General features: G+C 52.1%; 2 protein-coding genes across 6 annotated transcripts in view; both read left to right on the top strand.

The window, feature by feature from the left end:
- Nucleotides 1-7,498, top strand: part of LOC104015361 (mitochondrial fission factor homolog B) — a 15,827-nt gene extending 8,329 nt beyond the window's left edge. The window contains exons 6-8 of one of the 3 annotated variants that reach the window (XM_087748743.1): nt 1,557-1,635; nt 2,103-2,273; nt 7,432-7,498. In XM_087748743.1, coding sequence (XP_087604869.1) covers nt 1,557-1,635; nt 2,103-2,234 — 211 coding nt within the window. In that variant the 3' untranslated portion in view covers nt 2,235-2,273; nt 7,432-7,498. Of the gene's footprint in view, nt 1-1,556; nt 1,636-2,102; nt 2,344-5,031; nt 5,067-7,431 lie in introns of those variants that run through there. The other 2 variants (XM_087748742.1, XM_009468091.2) reach the window with 2 other exon arrangements.
- Nucleotides 4,503-15,664, top strand: CNGA2 (cyclic nucleotide gated channel subunit alpha 2). 3 transcript variants are annotated; one of them, XM_087748736.1, is made up of 9 exons: nt 4,503-4,915; nt 5,032-5,102; nt 5,377-5,434; nt 7,432-7,588; nt 7,791-7,901; nt 8,417-8,587; nt 10,975-11,082; nt 11,524-11,630; nt 12,312-15,664. In XM_087748736.1, exons 4-9 carry the CDS (start codon nt 7,476-7,478, stop codon nt 13,733-13,735), a joined length of 2,034 nt encoding a protein of 677 aa, XP_087604862.1. In that variant the 5' UTR covers nt 4,503-4,915; nt 5,032-5,102; nt 5,377-5,434; nt 7,432-7,475; the 3' UTR covers nt 13,736-15,664. The 3 variants fall into 3 exon arrangements, with proteins under 3 accessions (XP_087604862.1, XP_009466383.1, XP_087604864.1); XM_009468108.2 differs by lacking the exons at nt 4,503-4,915; nt 5,032-5,102 and having other exon boundaries at nt 5,359-5,434; XM_087748738.1 differs by lacking the exons at nt 4,503-4,915; nt 5,032-5,102; nt 5,377-5,434; ... (1 more) ...; nt 7,791-7,901; nt 8,417-8,587 and adding an exon at nt 10,486-10,622.

The raw sequence follows: 15,664 nt of genomic DNA, 5'->3' as shown, positions 1-15,664 counted from the left end.
GATCTCCCTTTGAAGCCAGCCACCTTGAAACGCCTCTTCTTGGTACTTCGCATCACTTCACATGCATACAGTATCTCTTTGATACGACAACTTTGTACCCTATGCAACAATAAAAATTGAAAAAAATGACTGAGCTGATTTGTTTGTCCTGAAATTTTAATAAAGAAAAGTCTGGTCTTGGACAGAGACTGGAATATTTACCTGACAGTGACCTCTTGAAGGGTATGAGTCATTGGAAGATAATTTCTAGTCTCTAAAGGGTGTTCACTTGTATCAACTGGGATTTTTCAGTCAAAAGTGGCAGGATGTGTCCCTTTTTAATGGCTCTGTGCTGGGGGAAATTGGATTTTCTTTCTGTTGTAACTTTCATTTTACACTGCAGCTACATTACGTGGAGGTATTATCTCACAAATGTATTTTCAGATAGAGATTCACTGAATCTCCGCATGCTGTTCTGGCTTGTCTTCAGTGAGATTAACATCATGTTGCAAACAGGAATAAATACCCTCCCCAAGGTCTCCGAAGGAGCGGTGTTAGACACTCGTTAACCTGTACGGTATCAGCAAGTGCCCGTGCGAGTTGTTGGTGTGCATAGGGGAGTTTTCATTATAGAAGAACTGATGTAGGGCTAGCCTATGATGATAGGAACAACAGACTGAATATGGCAGTTTTGATTTTTCTTACTGTGGATCTACTTTATTTTGTGGCTTTATTTTGTGGCTTGGTGCTGTAGGCCCTGCAGCAAGGCTGTGTCTCCAGGGGATGCCCTGGAGATCTGTGGTCTGTGTTGCCTCTGCCAGTGCAGCAGCTAATCCCAGTGGTAGCCCCTTTGTTTGCAGGGATGGAAGAAAGTGGTGCATGCTTGGGTGGCTTGTTTATGTTTCAAGTTGCAGGTAAAATTTGCCATAAGAGCAAAAAGCGATACTTTTTTTTGTTGGAGGGGTGGGGAAGGTGAGTTGTGGTATCTGGAGATACTGGAGAGGAACAAATCCTTGTCTCAGCAAACACAGGACCTTTTGCTGCTGCCTGATGCACTTGCTCAGATAGTTCCCCTCAGTCGATGGCTGCTTCCCACCAGCGGGATCCTCACCTGCTGATGTAAATGAGATCATCCCTCCATTTCGGCATTGGCCCTGTGATACGTGTTTGCCTGACTCGCTCTAAAGATGATTTATCCAACCCTCAGTGAATTCCTCTGACTATAGAGAATGGATGCTCGGTAAATATCATGTTTTGTCTCTGTTGGACCTCTAAAGAAATACAAGCATGCATTTTCCTTGTTGTCTGTCATAGCATGTGCTGTATGTTTTGTTGTGATCACTGCAGGGTGCATGGTGGAGGGGTATAGATATGCATGATGGGGGTTAAGAAGAGATGAGTAGATGCTGTGCAGGTGCTGTTTCCTCTCTCCTGATGCTGCATCCAGACAGCACATCCTGGGCACACACACGCTGCCTGCATGGCTCGGCTCTCCATGGCAGTGCCGCATGTGCGGGAAGGCAGTTGCGTCTCTTGAACAGTGTTTGTCCATCTGCATCTCTGTTTTTCTTCCCCAGCTCCCAGGAGGCTGGCCCAACCCCAGAGAGCACCTTGGAGGAGGTTGGGGCAGCTGAGATGGCAGCAATGAGAAATCAGGTGAGATGGGGATGAAGGGCTGCAAATGTTTCCTAGGAAAGCCATAGGAGGGTGGGTGAGGAGGTTCCAGGGGTCTGTTGCTCAGTCCTGATGGGCTGGCATTGCCAAGCTAGTCCCGGCTGATGCTGCTAATGCAGAAGCAGGGGAGGACTTACAAGTGTGTTGACCCATCAAGGTCCTACCCTGAAGGGCTGTAGGGCTACAGGAGACAGCCAGACCCCTCCGTCTGCTGGCAGTAAAGGCCTCAGATGCCCTTCTGATGGGAAGGACTTTTTCCTGAAGCTCAGGAGCTGAGGTACTGCTGCTAATTCTTCCACACAAAGATAGCTGCTGCTCTAGAAAAGGAGGATCTGAAGGAGACGGCAGCTCCCATCCCTCCGTCCCTTGCTGTCCCACGCCTCTGGGGTGTAGCCAGTGTCCTGCACTTTGCTGCAGGGCTGACAGCAGCCCCACTGCTTCCCTTGCAGTTGACGAGGATCTCGGGGAGGCTCCGCGTGCTGGAGGAGCAGTGCAATGCCTGGCGGCAGAAGGAGGCCCTGGTCTACTCCGTGCTGATCTCCGCCTGCCTCATCAACACGTGGCTCTGGCTGAGGAGATGATTTCCCATGCCCTGACCTGCCTTGCCCAACCCTGGCAGGGTGGGTGAGGGCAGGGAGAGAATCCTTGCTTGTGTACTTGCAAACAGTAAAACTATGTGTTTCTTCTTAACTTGACCTGCTTTTTGCACTGTAGGTCCTTGAGGACCTGTGTCCTTTAGGCCCCGATTACAATGAAGGTGCCATCCCTCTCCCATGCTCTGGCATCAGAGGTGGGTGAGGGAAACGATGAAGCTGGATGTTGTGCCACAGCAGCTGGAGACAGGTGTTAGGGAGAGGTGGGGTACAAGGAGTATGGCCTACAGGCATAGTCCAAGGCTGGGCTGTGGCTGCAAATGCTCTGTGTATGCTAGCAACCACCTTGTATGTTTGATGGGGTCAGTGCTTGTGTGGGAAGCTGCTGTGAAGAGCCCAGGTCTGATACCGGAGTGGTGGCTGTCCTGTGCAAAGCAATGGTGGCTGATACAGGAGGTGTCTGTCCTGCGCAAAGCAACGGGAGACCCTCTGGCCCTTGGGCTGTCTGCCAAAAGAAAATGCAAAACCAAGGCGTTGGGTGTTTGCGGACATGGGGTCCTGTTACAGTCTTAGACTGTGGTGGGCCCAATCTTCTGATCACGTCCCACCTTGGATAACTCAATTCTGAGCCCATAAAAGTCCTCAGCCAACTGCTGTGGTCTGTTCCTCACCTTCCACCCCAAAAGTTTATGTAGAGTGGTTGAGTGTTTTTAAACTGCTGGTGAGTTTTCTTTTCTTCCTTGCACAACTGCTCTTCGGTAGAGATAGTACTGCCAGTTCTCCTGTGCTGTAGCCCCTGCTGTAGGAGGTATGGAGCTGGAGGAGCCAAGAGCTCCCATCCCTGTAGCCACTGCTGTGCCACCATCTCCTTGGCTCCCGTCCTGCTGGAGGCAGTTCAGCAGCGGGTTTGCAAATGTTCAGATCCAAAAAGTGACTGTAAGAGCATTGCTGAGGTCTGGGCTTATCCAGGAGCTTGGCTTTTTCCCAGAGAGATTTAAATGGGAAACCTCCCCATGGTGACTCTCTGGATTATAAGACCTCGTACCAACGGTGATAGCACCAGACAGGCCATGGAAAATTGCCCATTTCGGCAGCAGCAGATATTTGTTAGGTTGCCAATGCCAGAGGGTAGGATTGCTCCCAGGTCTGCTGCCAAGGTGTAACTTCAGCAATGGTGCAAGAACACAGGTGAGGGGAATTCTTGGCCCAGATGCACTTTAGCTAAAAACAAGCCCAGTTCAACAGCTTTGCCATTTCTTTCCTTCTGTGGAGTTTAGTAACACTTGGATCTGAGGTGACTTTGAGACGCTTTCGATGGTTCATCCAAGCACATCGGCTGGAGTTGCGCTTGCAGGCTCTGGGGACAGGTTTTGGCATGGCCTAACAGGACGTCTCTGTTCTACCTATAAGCTGGATCTGCAGGTCATCCAGATGCCCCAGTAGCTTATTTACAGACATGAATGCTTGGGTGTTTTCTGCCTGCAACTGCATCAAGCATCTGTGACTGTAAATCTGGCAGCTGGACATTGACTAATAAATAACTGTCCCACAAGTAATCGCAGGTCTGAACCTGTGCCTGATAGCTGAGCTGAGGAGAGTACTGAGATTTATTGCAGATGAGAACCAGGGTAGTGTGGTGGGCTTGACGTGTCGTGCCATGGCCGGGTGTATGTAAGGGATGGGAGCACTGGTGCAGGGGTGGTTCTCATGGCTCGTGGCTCAGGGATGTGGTCAGGGTTACCAGGGGACCTTACAAAATGGGTCTGCATAAGGGGGCTGCCGCTGTGTGACTCGTGCCGGGAAAGCAGGTAAATCGTTTGGCTGGTTTCTCTTCTCCGAGAGGTGCAAACGTGTTTTGGATGAAGCTTGTGGTTTGTTTTTTTTTATGATGTATTTTAGGGTGAGAAGGGCTGACCTTTGAGGAACACACCACCTTCAAAGTGTGGATTGAAGATGTTTGGAGGAGAGATGATCAAACTGTATGTGTTCTCAAAGGCTAATTATTGGCAGGTTGCAGGGGATACAATATGGCTTTTATGTAAGGCATAAATCCTGGTATAAATCTGGAAACACTGAGCTATAAAATGCATATTTTAATAAACTCCATGTGTTCTGGACATGTTTCTTCTACCAACCGTGGAGTCTGATTCTGGTATCCCAGTGGATGGGAACAGGTAAGGTTTATTCCCTTGGCAGCCAGACTTTGACCTGGTGCTGGATGTCTCAGCCACGCACACTTATTTAATTGGACACTTGATTTCTGACACCTCTAGACTACAGGCCGTTTGGCCTGCTGGTGTGAAACACGCATGCCAGCCACCCTGGCTGGGGGGCATCTGTAGGAGGAGAGTTTCTGGTTAATGCCATCCCTGTTGGGGTGCGATGCTTTTATTTGTTTCCTTTCTCTCTTCCCTGCCTCCTCCTCCTGACTCTTCTTTGTCCCAGGGCAGCACATGTGGCAGGGCCGGGTGTCTCCTAGGGTCACTGCCACAACAATGTGCATGGAAAATAAAGTGTCTTGTGCAATACAGTGCCCGAGGGAGCTGCGAGGGAGCAGCTTCTGGAGTTCCCGTGTTGCTGTTGAAGGCAGCTGCAGGCAGGGAGCAAGAGGAGAGGTGGAAGGGGGACACGTGCCGCTGCTCCTGGTCTGGAGCTACCCCAGTGCCAGGGTCTGTGGCGTGGGGACAAGAGCAGGGTGATGCATCCCTTGCTGCTGGGTGCTCACCCAGGCAGCACCCAGTGCTGCCAGCAGCCAAGGCTGCAAAAATTCCGTTTCTTCCTTCAGGTTCCATGCTGTCCAGGTTTTCAGTGAGATCAGAACACGTGGAATTTAAGACTTTGAAGGAAAAAAAAAAGGTAAAACTTTGACAGAGAAGGGACTCCCAGTGCTGGTGTTTTCAGATCAGCCCTGCACCTGGTGCAGGACTCCATGTGCACGGCAGGGACTGATCCAGCCTCAGCCACTGCAAGTGGCTAGATGCTGGAGGAAGGGGGTAAAAATTAACCTCTTCCTTATTGCCTTGGGGATGCAAATTTTTTGCTAACAGGTTATTAGAATGGCTTTGTGAACAAAATGTGAGGGCAGAAATTGGTGAAGGATGCATTTCATGATCATCTTCAAACTCTGCAGCTCTCTTTGCCGGGACTCCAGAGCAGCACATTTGGTCTCCTGCTGTGCGTGAGAAGAGGTAACTGGATGGGAGGGTGTTAAAATGTGGCTACTTCTGCAAATTTTCCATCTCAGCATTAGCTGTGGCACAGCCTGTGAAGCAGGGAAGTAGTCACCAGCTTTGTTTTTCCCTAGGGCAGAGGGCTGGGAGGGGAGCAGAAGCAGGCGGCCCATGAGGCAATCCCGGTACATCCCCTCGTGCGGCAGGACCAGAGCCCAGCTGGGGGTCTGCTGGCTGTGCCTGTCCCTGGGTGGGCAGTGATCCTTCCCCGAGGTTTGCTGGGGACTCAGGAGCCCCTGGACCCAGAGCTGCTCAGGACAGCTGCGATCTCCAGCTGGGCTCTGCCCTGAGAGATGTCTGGGGTCCCTCCAGCCACTGATGAGGTGGCAGAGGGAGAAGGGGATGCATGGACAGGGAAATGGAGCATCCCTGAGCAGCACGTTTCCCTCCTTCCCTTTCATCCCCCAGACAAACAGCTGGCTGCTATTAACTCCTCTGAAGTGCGCCTTTGCTGCTCAGGGCATTGAGGATGCTCAGGGGATGGGCGTGCTGTAGTGACGAGACTCACACACGTGTGTGTGCATCCCCTCTGCGCACTGCAGAGGCCCCTCTGCCACTGCCAGGGTGCTGGCCGGCCGCCTCGCCTGCATGCCTGCTTGGGCAGGGGAGAAGGGCAGGAGTGCAGACATCTCCGCTTGTGCTGGCTTTGCTTTGCAGCTCAACAGGTGTTTTAAAAGCCTGAGTGCTCCAGCGACCACCCGGGAGGCTCCCGGGGGAGGGAAGCTCCCCAGCCACCCCTGCTAGCCCACGTTAGGCAGCAGCCAAGTGTTGAAGGCTTCGGGGGACTCCATGCTCGTAAGTGGACAGTGGTGGCTTCTCGGCAGCGGCTCCGCTGCCCTGGGGATGTGGCTTGCCTGGGCATGCACGACTGTCCCTGTGCGTGCAGCATGGATGTAGTCTTTGCGCATGTTGGTAGAGGTGTACAAGGCATTGCCTTCCCCCAAGCAGAGCCTCGGCTGTGGGCTGCACCATGTGAGAGAGCACAAGTGTGTTGTCTCCAGGAACTTGCCTCATCTGTGCATTGCGGGTATGGAGGGCATACTGTGCCCCGGGGGGAGCAGGCAGAGCGGCCAGGGTGGGAATACGTGGGCTAGGTAGGGCTGGGCAATGCCTGTGTGCCTTTGCGTCCATGCGTGTGCAAATCTGTGTTTCTGTGAGGTGCTTTTGCATGGTGTGGTCTATGCTAGGGTGCAGCAGAACAGTGAGGGCTGCGTGTGATGTTGGGGCTGGGCAAGCCCCATGGACATCTCTTGCTTTTTGCATAAACAAACTCTGGTGAAATCCCACACCTAACAGCTCCACAGTAGCCTCCGTGTATTAATGTAGGGTCTTCTCTGCTGCTTTCTGAAACCAGATGGTAGCTCCTGCCAGCAGGAACCTCAGCAAGGCTGTTTTGAAATAGCAAACCTTAATTTCCAAAGCAGGGGAGATTTCTGTGGTGACGAGAGGTGGGGCTCACTGGGCAGACCACCAGCAGGTTGCAGTGCCCTGGGGAAGGAGGCCAGTTGCTCTGGTGCAAACACCCTTGTACATGCAAAGTCTACCCCATGCTGCTGCACCACAGCATCTCCCCACCAGGGCTGGCCTTGTGCTTACATCTCTTAGGAGTCTATTTTCTTGTCCTTGGGCAGGCAGTGGTGCTGAGAGCCGTGGGCTCGTTGTTATGGCACGGCTCGCTGGGGATGCTGTTGCCCCGGCAATGGCTGAGGAGCCTGAACGACGAGGAGAGCATCTTTCATGGGCCACAGGCAGATGTGGGAATCTCTTGGGGAGGGTGAAATGCTCTGCAGGACTCTTACTGCAGCATCAGTGACGGCTGGTAGTGGAAAACATGGGGTGCCCACATCCCATAGGGTTTGACCCTCTCTCTTCCCATGCTGCACCATATCTCTGTGTTCAAACCATGTGATGTGTCCTGCATGGCTCCTCTTGTGGCTGTTTTTTGCTCTTTTCAGGTCTCTGGGGCAGGGTGTGTGCCCATGGTCTCATCACATGAAGGATGACGGCCAAGAGTAATGGTCTACACAGCTCACCGGCCAACCACTACCCCTGCCCACCCACCCAAGCCCGAGTAGAGCGTGATGCGGAGAGGACAGGGCTCAGCACCAGGAGGTCAGGCTGGTCCCTGGTTTGGTTGAGGGGAGGCAGTGGTGGGGCAGGCGAGGGGAGGACCAGCTCGGTGTGTCTGCCGAGACCTGGCGTGGGCAGGCTGCGATGCCACACCTCAGCTGCCTGCTTCCTCCAGTTCGTGTGGCTGTGGGGAGGTGCCATGATGACACCGTGTGGCTGTGACCCCCTCTTTTCCCCACTGCAGGACCCGCTCAACCCAGGATGACACCTCCTCAGAGCTGCGGAGAGGGGCTCCCCCGGATGGCGGGGAGCAGCCGGCTGCCTCTGCTTTCCAAGGCAGGCAAGCCTTGGCCAGGTACCTGTGTGTGCTCCCAGCCCGGGGTGACCCTGAGCCTTTTGTGCCTGGCTTTGACACTGGGGACTTACGTGGAGTCAGGATCCCCTCCTGCTGTATGGCATTCAAGTGTTGCAGGGACCAGTGTGAATGCTGCTCTGCGTGCCCCAGTGCCCATGGCGGGGGCTGTGGGAGGGGATGGCTCGATCACCTCTGGGGCCCTGGGTGGGCTCAGGGTCTCCTTTTCCTTGCAGGCAGCCTCGCTCTGCCCCAGTTGCCCACACATTCCTCATGTCCCTGTGGGAATGGCAGCAGGGTTAGGGAAGGAGCCATGGGACTCTGCCAGGGTGGGTTCTCTTGCTTGTATATTCTTGGTCCCATACCATCACTACAAGGGGGGAAAAAGGAAATGTTTGGGCTTGAGAGGGAGCTGTGAGAGTTTTCTTCTCAGCTGTAGGCCCCCTGCTTGCTCTCAGGCTTTTGCTTTCTCCTTGCTCCTCAGACACCTCCTGACTCTGCCTCTCTCCCCCATCCAGGATAGTCCGGCTGGTGCTGGTGCTGAGGGACTGGGCCAGCAAGAGCTTGCACGAGGAGCAGCAAAGGCCAGACCCCTTCCTCGAGCGGTTCCAGGGCCCCGAGCTCCATACAGTGACTGCAGGCGCTGGCAATGATCTAGAGGATGAGGAGACCGAGGAGGAAAACAAAAAGTAGGGTCCCTTCCCTGTGGCCCCAGCTGTCCTTGGCTGGAGAGCAGCCGTGCACGGTGCTCGGGGCTCCCAGCAGTGATGGCTAATGGAGGTGGGTGGGGATGGGAAAGGGGGAGGTAGGGTGCAGTGGTGGGAAGGGTCCTCCCTGGCCTCTCCAGCCCCTGTCCTGGCAGCCAGCCTGGCTTTGCTGGGATGTTGTGCAGGCACACAGGACCTGGTAGTCTGTCCCTGTGAAAAAGACCTGGCCTGTCCTTCACCCGTGGGATCTTCTCTCCCCTGGTTCATGCCCTGGTAGGAAACACACTTTGCATGGCTCGTGACAGCTAGCAGACCTCCCCATTTTCAGAGCAGTTCAACACTAGGGTTGGCATTTGGAGCCAGCCCTGGGTCTGTAAAGAGATGCACCTTCAGCTTGCGCGTATGAGGAGCTGGGGACAAGCCAAGGGATGTGGGGTTTCCAACCAGGAGACCACAGCAAGCACAAATGCATGGGATTTGCCAGTCTCATTCGTCATCTTCAGGATGAAGGGAGATGAAGGGAGTGCATTTGCTGCCCATGCCCCCCCAGGAGCAGACACTGTGACGGCAGCTTTCTGAAAAGGCTCTTTCAAATCCAGCCCTTTCATCTCCTCAGCTCACACTCCTGGTGAAAAGCAATAACCTGGCTTTTCTTCTGCTGGCTAATTAAAGGGCAAAGCTCACAGACTACTCTGGACCCTACTATTATACATGGTAATTAAAGCACCAAAAAATGATTGTTTTCTGTAGGAGCAATATATCTGAGCCTTGTATCTGGGTCTTTACTAGTCATGGAAAAAAACATTCTGCCCTGTGAGGTTAAGGGGAACTTGTTAATTATCAGAGGGAGCTGAGGTGTGCTGTGAAAGGGCTGCTCGGTGCCAGTGGGCTCCTGGGCAGATGGTGGTAACTTCTGCTGTTTTCTAGGTCCTCAGCTCCACAGGTAAGAAGAGCCCCAAGTCTGGTAACCCCGAACGTGAGCTGCTGTTCACGGCTGTGGGAGCTTCCACAGTTGCAGGCTTGGGTGCAAAGCCTTCGGCAAGAGGCAGATGATTACTCCCTCTTCCTGGGTTAACCCAGCGCCCTGGTTTTCCAGCCCTGGCCCCGCTGTCAGCGTAATGTCAGTGACTCTGGCCACCTGCCGTACGCAGCACTGGTGATTTAAAGCTGAAATTACCAATGTAATTAACACCGTTATTGAGGCTATTAGTGCTTGTGGGTGTTACAGCAGTACTGGCTGGCTGCAGATGAGTCACTGCTTCCCGTGCTGTATGTCCCAGCGAGCAGAGTCCCTTTCTCAAAAAATATTTAAGTCACAGTTTCTGAGCAAAAGATAAGCACTTTTAATGGGGAGGTTGGACCACCTGCTTGTCTGTGGCTGTACCCAGAGGAAACGTGAAGGACTGCCACTGGTTTTGCACCGAGTGCTGGTCCCCATGCTCTGGGCACCGTGGGTGCCGCTGCCTGTGCTGCTGGGGAAGGAGACTTCAAGGCAGAGGTTTTGCTTTTGAAGCTGTCAGAAGCAGTGGGGTGGGCACGGGGAATATGTTGGCAAGTGGGTTGTTTTGTTCCTATCACTGGAGGGAGTTTTGCATGTTCAAAAGCTGGAAGGGAGGGAAGAGGGAGGGGGAGAGGGAGTTTTGCCCTACCAGGCTGCAGCACTTAAGCCTATCAGCCCTGCCGCAGAATTTCTCTTCCCCGGCTTCTCCATTGAGATCTGGTGACTGGAGCACACTCATCGTATCTCAGAGTCCGAAGATGAGTAGGATCAAACACTTGGGAGCAGTTCAAAGGCTGGACCCAGGACTGAGCAGACTGCAGGCAGGCAGCTGCGAGCAGCACGGCGATGGCAGCCTTACAACACCAGCTGCCTCCGGGTCGCTGCTTTGGGGCTTGGGCATCCCCTCCTGGTGCTCCCACTGATCTGCAGCACGCTTTCCTTCCTGCTGTAATTCATCTTCTCTTAAGATCTGTCTGGCACCAATCCATACCTCATCTGGGAGAGGCAATATGTCATGTAAGGAGAAGTATTCTGATCACCCTCTTCCCTACATCTGTTTCTGGCTCTGCCACTGGGGTGCTGTGTGCCTGTTGGCCACCTGCTTTGCCTTACTGTTCTACAGTTTCCTCTTCTGGTACATTACTGAGCCCAGTTTGGGGATAAAGGAGCTTAAAAAGTGCTGGACATTTTTGCTCAGCACTGCAGGGACTGGTTTTAGCTTACAGACTGGCACACAAGCTGCAGCTATGTTTGAGCCAGTTTAGTGCAAGGGATGAAGCATGTGGCTCGGATGGTTCCTTCTAACCCTATTTTCTATGTCTAGCCCTTTATTCATACATTGCCAGCTCTGACTTCTCTCTGCTTCCAGGAAGAAATGGCAGATCTTTGTGGTGGACCCTGCGGAGGACTGGTATTACCGTTGGCTGGCTGTCATTGCAGTTCCTGTCCTCTATAACTGGTGCTTGCTCGTAGCCAGGTGAGCTGGGAGTTGTAGGGTCCCTGTCTCCTCTAATCCTCCTGTTTACCTGGTTGTCGTGGCTCAGCCAGGATCAGACAACTGACACTTGTGGTGCTGGGGCTGGTGGAAACCTAAAGGAAAGGGACCCCCGCTAATCACTGTGACTTCTGCAGTGCAAAGGTAGAGCATCCATCCTCTGGCCCAGCTGGAAAGGACCATGATTTCGGGGTAAAGCTGCAACGTGCATTTGGGAGGTGGTTCCAAGACGTTGCTTTACCTAGGTCAAGGGAGGGCAGATTTTTCAGAGACAGGGTTTTGATTTCTAGGAGAAGAGGGGCAAGTGGCCAAGCTCTGTTGCAGAGTTAGGAGCCTTGGAATCAGCCTATATTCAGCTGTAATGGTTGGAGAGGATATGATGATTTGTTGGTCTCACCACCCTATTTTATGACCTTCCTCCAGGGCTTGCTTCAGTGACCTGCAAAAGACCTATGCTGTCCTCTGGCTGGTGTTAGACTATGTCTCGGACTCTATCTACATTGGGGACATAATGATCCGACTGCGCACAGGTAAGCAGAAGCAGCATCCTGGCTTGTGAGTGCTTTGCTTTAATCCCCTAAAAGTGGAGATGAGCTGCAAGGGAGAGGCCTAATCTACAGCTCCATTAGAAGGAGGGTTTTGTCTACCTTGGCACTTACTAGTATGAAGCAGTCTCCAGAGAAAGAATCTAATTAAAAGATCTGAGAAACAGAGTAAGTTTCAGAATGAAAGATTAATCATCCCATCTTTCAACTTCACCTTTGAATAATTGTACAAAATTACCTGCATTACTATTAGTATTTGGGCATAGTTGAAGGTCTGTATCTCCGATTTTGCCTCAGTTCAGCTAATGAATTATCTACATGGAAAAACGGTAGAATTTAATGTTCTCGGAATGCAGCAGGTGGCTGTACGTTTTCTGTCAGAACTGCAATAATTCATGGTCTGGAGGATGGAAACCTTTGTGTCCCCATTTCTTTGTGACAACAGAGTAAATCCCTAAGTGATACCTGTAGGTGGCTTTTGCCAGGTGAAGGTCTTGAGTGATAACAAAAGCTTGTAAACTGAGTCCATCAGGTGGAACTGGTAATATTTGGGGGACCCTGTGTATATATGCACACACGTGCATGGCGTTTCTCAAAAGTGCTTAAAAAACATGCAGAAGAGCTGAACATAAGTCAAGATAATTCTATCATTTACTTCTCTGTTAGGTTTCTTGGAACAGGGCCTCCTGGTTAAGGACCTGAAGAAGTTACGGGATAACTACATCCACACCTTGCAGTTCAAGCTGGATGTTCTCTCCATCCTGCCCACAGACCTGGCGTACTTTGCTGTGGGATTGCACTGCCCTGAATTGCGTTTCAACAGGCTGCTGCACTTTTCCCGCATGTTTGAGTTCTTTGATAGGACTGAGACCAGAACCAGCCACCCCAACATCTTCCGCATCAGCAACTTGGTTCTTTATATCCTCGTCATCATCCACTGGAATGCATGCATTTATTATGCCATCTCGAAGGCCATAGGCTTTGGAGAGGACACCTGGGTCTATCCTAACGTCACAGACCCTGAATATGGGTATCTGACCCGGGAGTACATCTACTGCCTCTACTGGTCTACGTTGACTTTGACTACCATCGGAGAGACCCCTCCCCCTGTGCGTGATGAAGAGTACCTCTTTGTGATCTTTGATTTCCTCATCGGTGTCCTCATCTTTGCCACCATTGTGGGGAATGTGGGTTCCATGATATCCAACATGAATGCCACCAGGGCAGAGTTCCAGGCAAAAATTGATGCCATCAAACACTACATGCAGTTCCGCAAGGTGAGCAAAGACATGGAAACCAAAGTCATCAAGTGGTTTGACTACCTGTGGACCAACAAGAAGGCAGTAGACGAACGGGAAGTCCTCAGGAATCTCCCTGATAAATTAAGGGCAGAGATTGCCATCAATGTTCACCTGGAGACACTGAAGAAGGTGAGGATTTTCCAGGACTGTGAGGCAGGTCTACTGGTGGAGCTGGTGCTGAAGCTTCGCCCTCAGGTGTTCAGCCCAGGGGATTACATTTGCCGGAAAGGAGACATTGGGAAAGAGATGTACATCATCAAGGAGGGGAAGCTCGCTGTGGTGGCGGATGATGGAACGACACAGTATGCTTTGCTCACTGCAGGAGGCTGCTTTGGTGAGATCAGCATCCTCAACATTAAAGGGAGCAAAATGGGCAACAGGCGCACAGCCAACATCCGTAGCTTGGGCTACTCTGACCTCTTCTGCCTGTCAAAGGAAGATCTTATGGAAGCAGTCACAGAGTATCCTGATGCCAAAAAGGTCTTGGAGGAGCGTGGCCGGGAGATCCTGATCAAGGAAGGACTGCTGGATGAGTCAGCTGCGGAGGCAAGCATAGAAGGGAAGAGCACGGAGGAGAAGCTGGACAGGCTGGCCTTGAACCTGGACACACTGCACACCCACTTTGGCCAGCTCCTGACAGAGTACAATGATGCCCAGATGAAGCTCAAGCAGCGCATCACTGTTCTGGAGTCCAAGATGAGGCAGCAGGATCTGGAGGACTTCTTCTCTGATAGCTCAGACAGTCTGCTTGAGGATGAGGAGAAAGCTTTACCTGGTGGGATGCAATGAGGGGGTACAGCAGTCAGCTAGATGATGTCTGGCCTTGTGCTGAGACAGTGTTTGCTATTTCATAAGGCAGATCCTGTGGCTGCCTTGCCAGAGACTTCTCTCAGGTCCTTAGCATTGCTGCTGCTACTGCCTTGATGGCAGCTCCTGAGATGGCTCCAAATCAGGTGATTGTCCTAGCTCCTCCTCCAGCCTGTCCCTTTTCTTGTTGCCTTGACCTGAGACCTTGGACTTGGATCACTAGAAAGAGGAGAATGGCTAATGCCACTGCTAACATTTCCTTCCAGCTTCTGCAAAAGGTGCCCATCACACCTCCTTCCTCCTATTTGCCTTAATAGAAGGTGGGACATGAACCTTGCAAGGAGGGGTACCTGGACATGCTGACCTCCCATGTATGTTGAGGAGACACAGAGTCACGGTGGACAGAGGCTGCCATGTGCCACCTACCCATCCACACAGGGACCAAGAGGAGACGCGCTTTGGAAGATGCCACATTCCTTGCAGATAACAAAACCACCCCAATGAGAGAGACCAAAACACAAGCCAGATATTTATAAATGCATTTTGGGTTCAGCCTTTAAAACTCACTTTAGGTAAATAGTCTTCACTGAGTGTCTGCAGACACCCAGTCTGCACCAAGAAACTCCTTACCCACAAGATACCAAAACTCAACTAAGCCCAGTCTGTGCCTCTTATGTCTGCAAATGGAGAGACTTGTCTGGGTCACTGTCACTACCTAGGTTATATCTCCACCACCCACACTGAGGCTGGACATCTAGCTAGAAGGGCAGGCAGCTGCCGTCCTCCTGCCTACCTCTCCCTTCCCTTCTGCTGTATTTGGTGCTGTCAAATGGCACCTGGCGCAGGCAGCTCGGTACCCCGAGCACCACACCTTCCTGGGAGACGGGCATTCCCAAGGCCTCCTGTTGTGGAGGCAGCAGGATTTCCACTTGGGCTACGGAAGTCTTGGATGACAGGTACAATACAGAGGTAAAGACCGCGGCTCACTGGCCTGACCGCCCCTGTTGTGCTATGTGCAGAAGGGAGACAGTAACTCTCTGTCCTCTATCTAATGACGGCCAGATGTGCCAGGAAGGGTTTGACTGAAATGACATGTTTTTAAGGAACAAAGCAGTGGTGGGACCCAACTGTGCCCATATTTGCTTTGCTGTGGGTAGCTCAGAGAGAGTGCAGAACACATTTATTTTCTTAGGCAGGAGGTTTTCTTGTACTCAGTGGGAGTTTTGGGGCTTTGCAGACCAGTTACCTCCTGGAGGAGAAATGAGTGGCAGAGCCACGGGGACAAATGTGCGGGGGTGAAAACGTGGCACCATCGCATGCACTGGCAAAGCTCTGCCAGCCTGTGCTGCAGCCCTGCGGGCTCCACAGTGCGAGCAGCTCGTTGATGAGGGGTGCAGTGCAGGAAAGGCCACCAAAACTCTGCAAGCAACAGCAACCTCAGCACAAGCAGTAATGCCCCCCATGCCTAACGGTGCTGTGCAGGTGCTGGGACTCGGGGATGCAACCTCATTTCTTGCTTCTGTTGCGTAGCTTGCCCTGGCCTGCGTGTAGGCATGTGGGACCTCCTGCTCCTGCCCACTGGGTCCATGGGCTGGCCTGGGGCTGGTTTCCACGGAGGAGAACATTTGGTGGAAAAGGGAATTTTGGAGGAATTCATGTTCTGGTTCAAATTCAGCCAATAGTTTGGCTAAAATAATGGGATGACACATGGGGAGGTATCAACCCAGAAGGGTTCATGGTGGAAAACTGAGGGTATTTGCTTTGGTCTTTCTTTTCCCTCCAACATAAGACTGCTTCTCTTCATTTTGTGTGAGAATTTTCCATTTAAAAATAATGGCCTTGCTTTTTGGGATTGGTGGTGGAGGGAAGGTTAAATTATCAAAATTAGAATTTGGGGTAAAAGATAAGGTT

The sequence above is a fragment of the Nipponia nippon genome, unplaced genomic scaffold (assembly GCF_047370975.1).
Source record: "Nipponia nippon isolate SJK-2023a ecotype South Korea unplaced genomic scaffold, ASM4737097v1 scaffold_12, whole genome shotgun sequence".
NCBI lineage: Eukaryota > Metazoa > Chordata > Aves > Pelecaniformes > Threskiornithidae > Nipponia > Nipponia nippon.
This window is presented reverse-complemented; position numbering and strand designations above follow the sequence as displayed.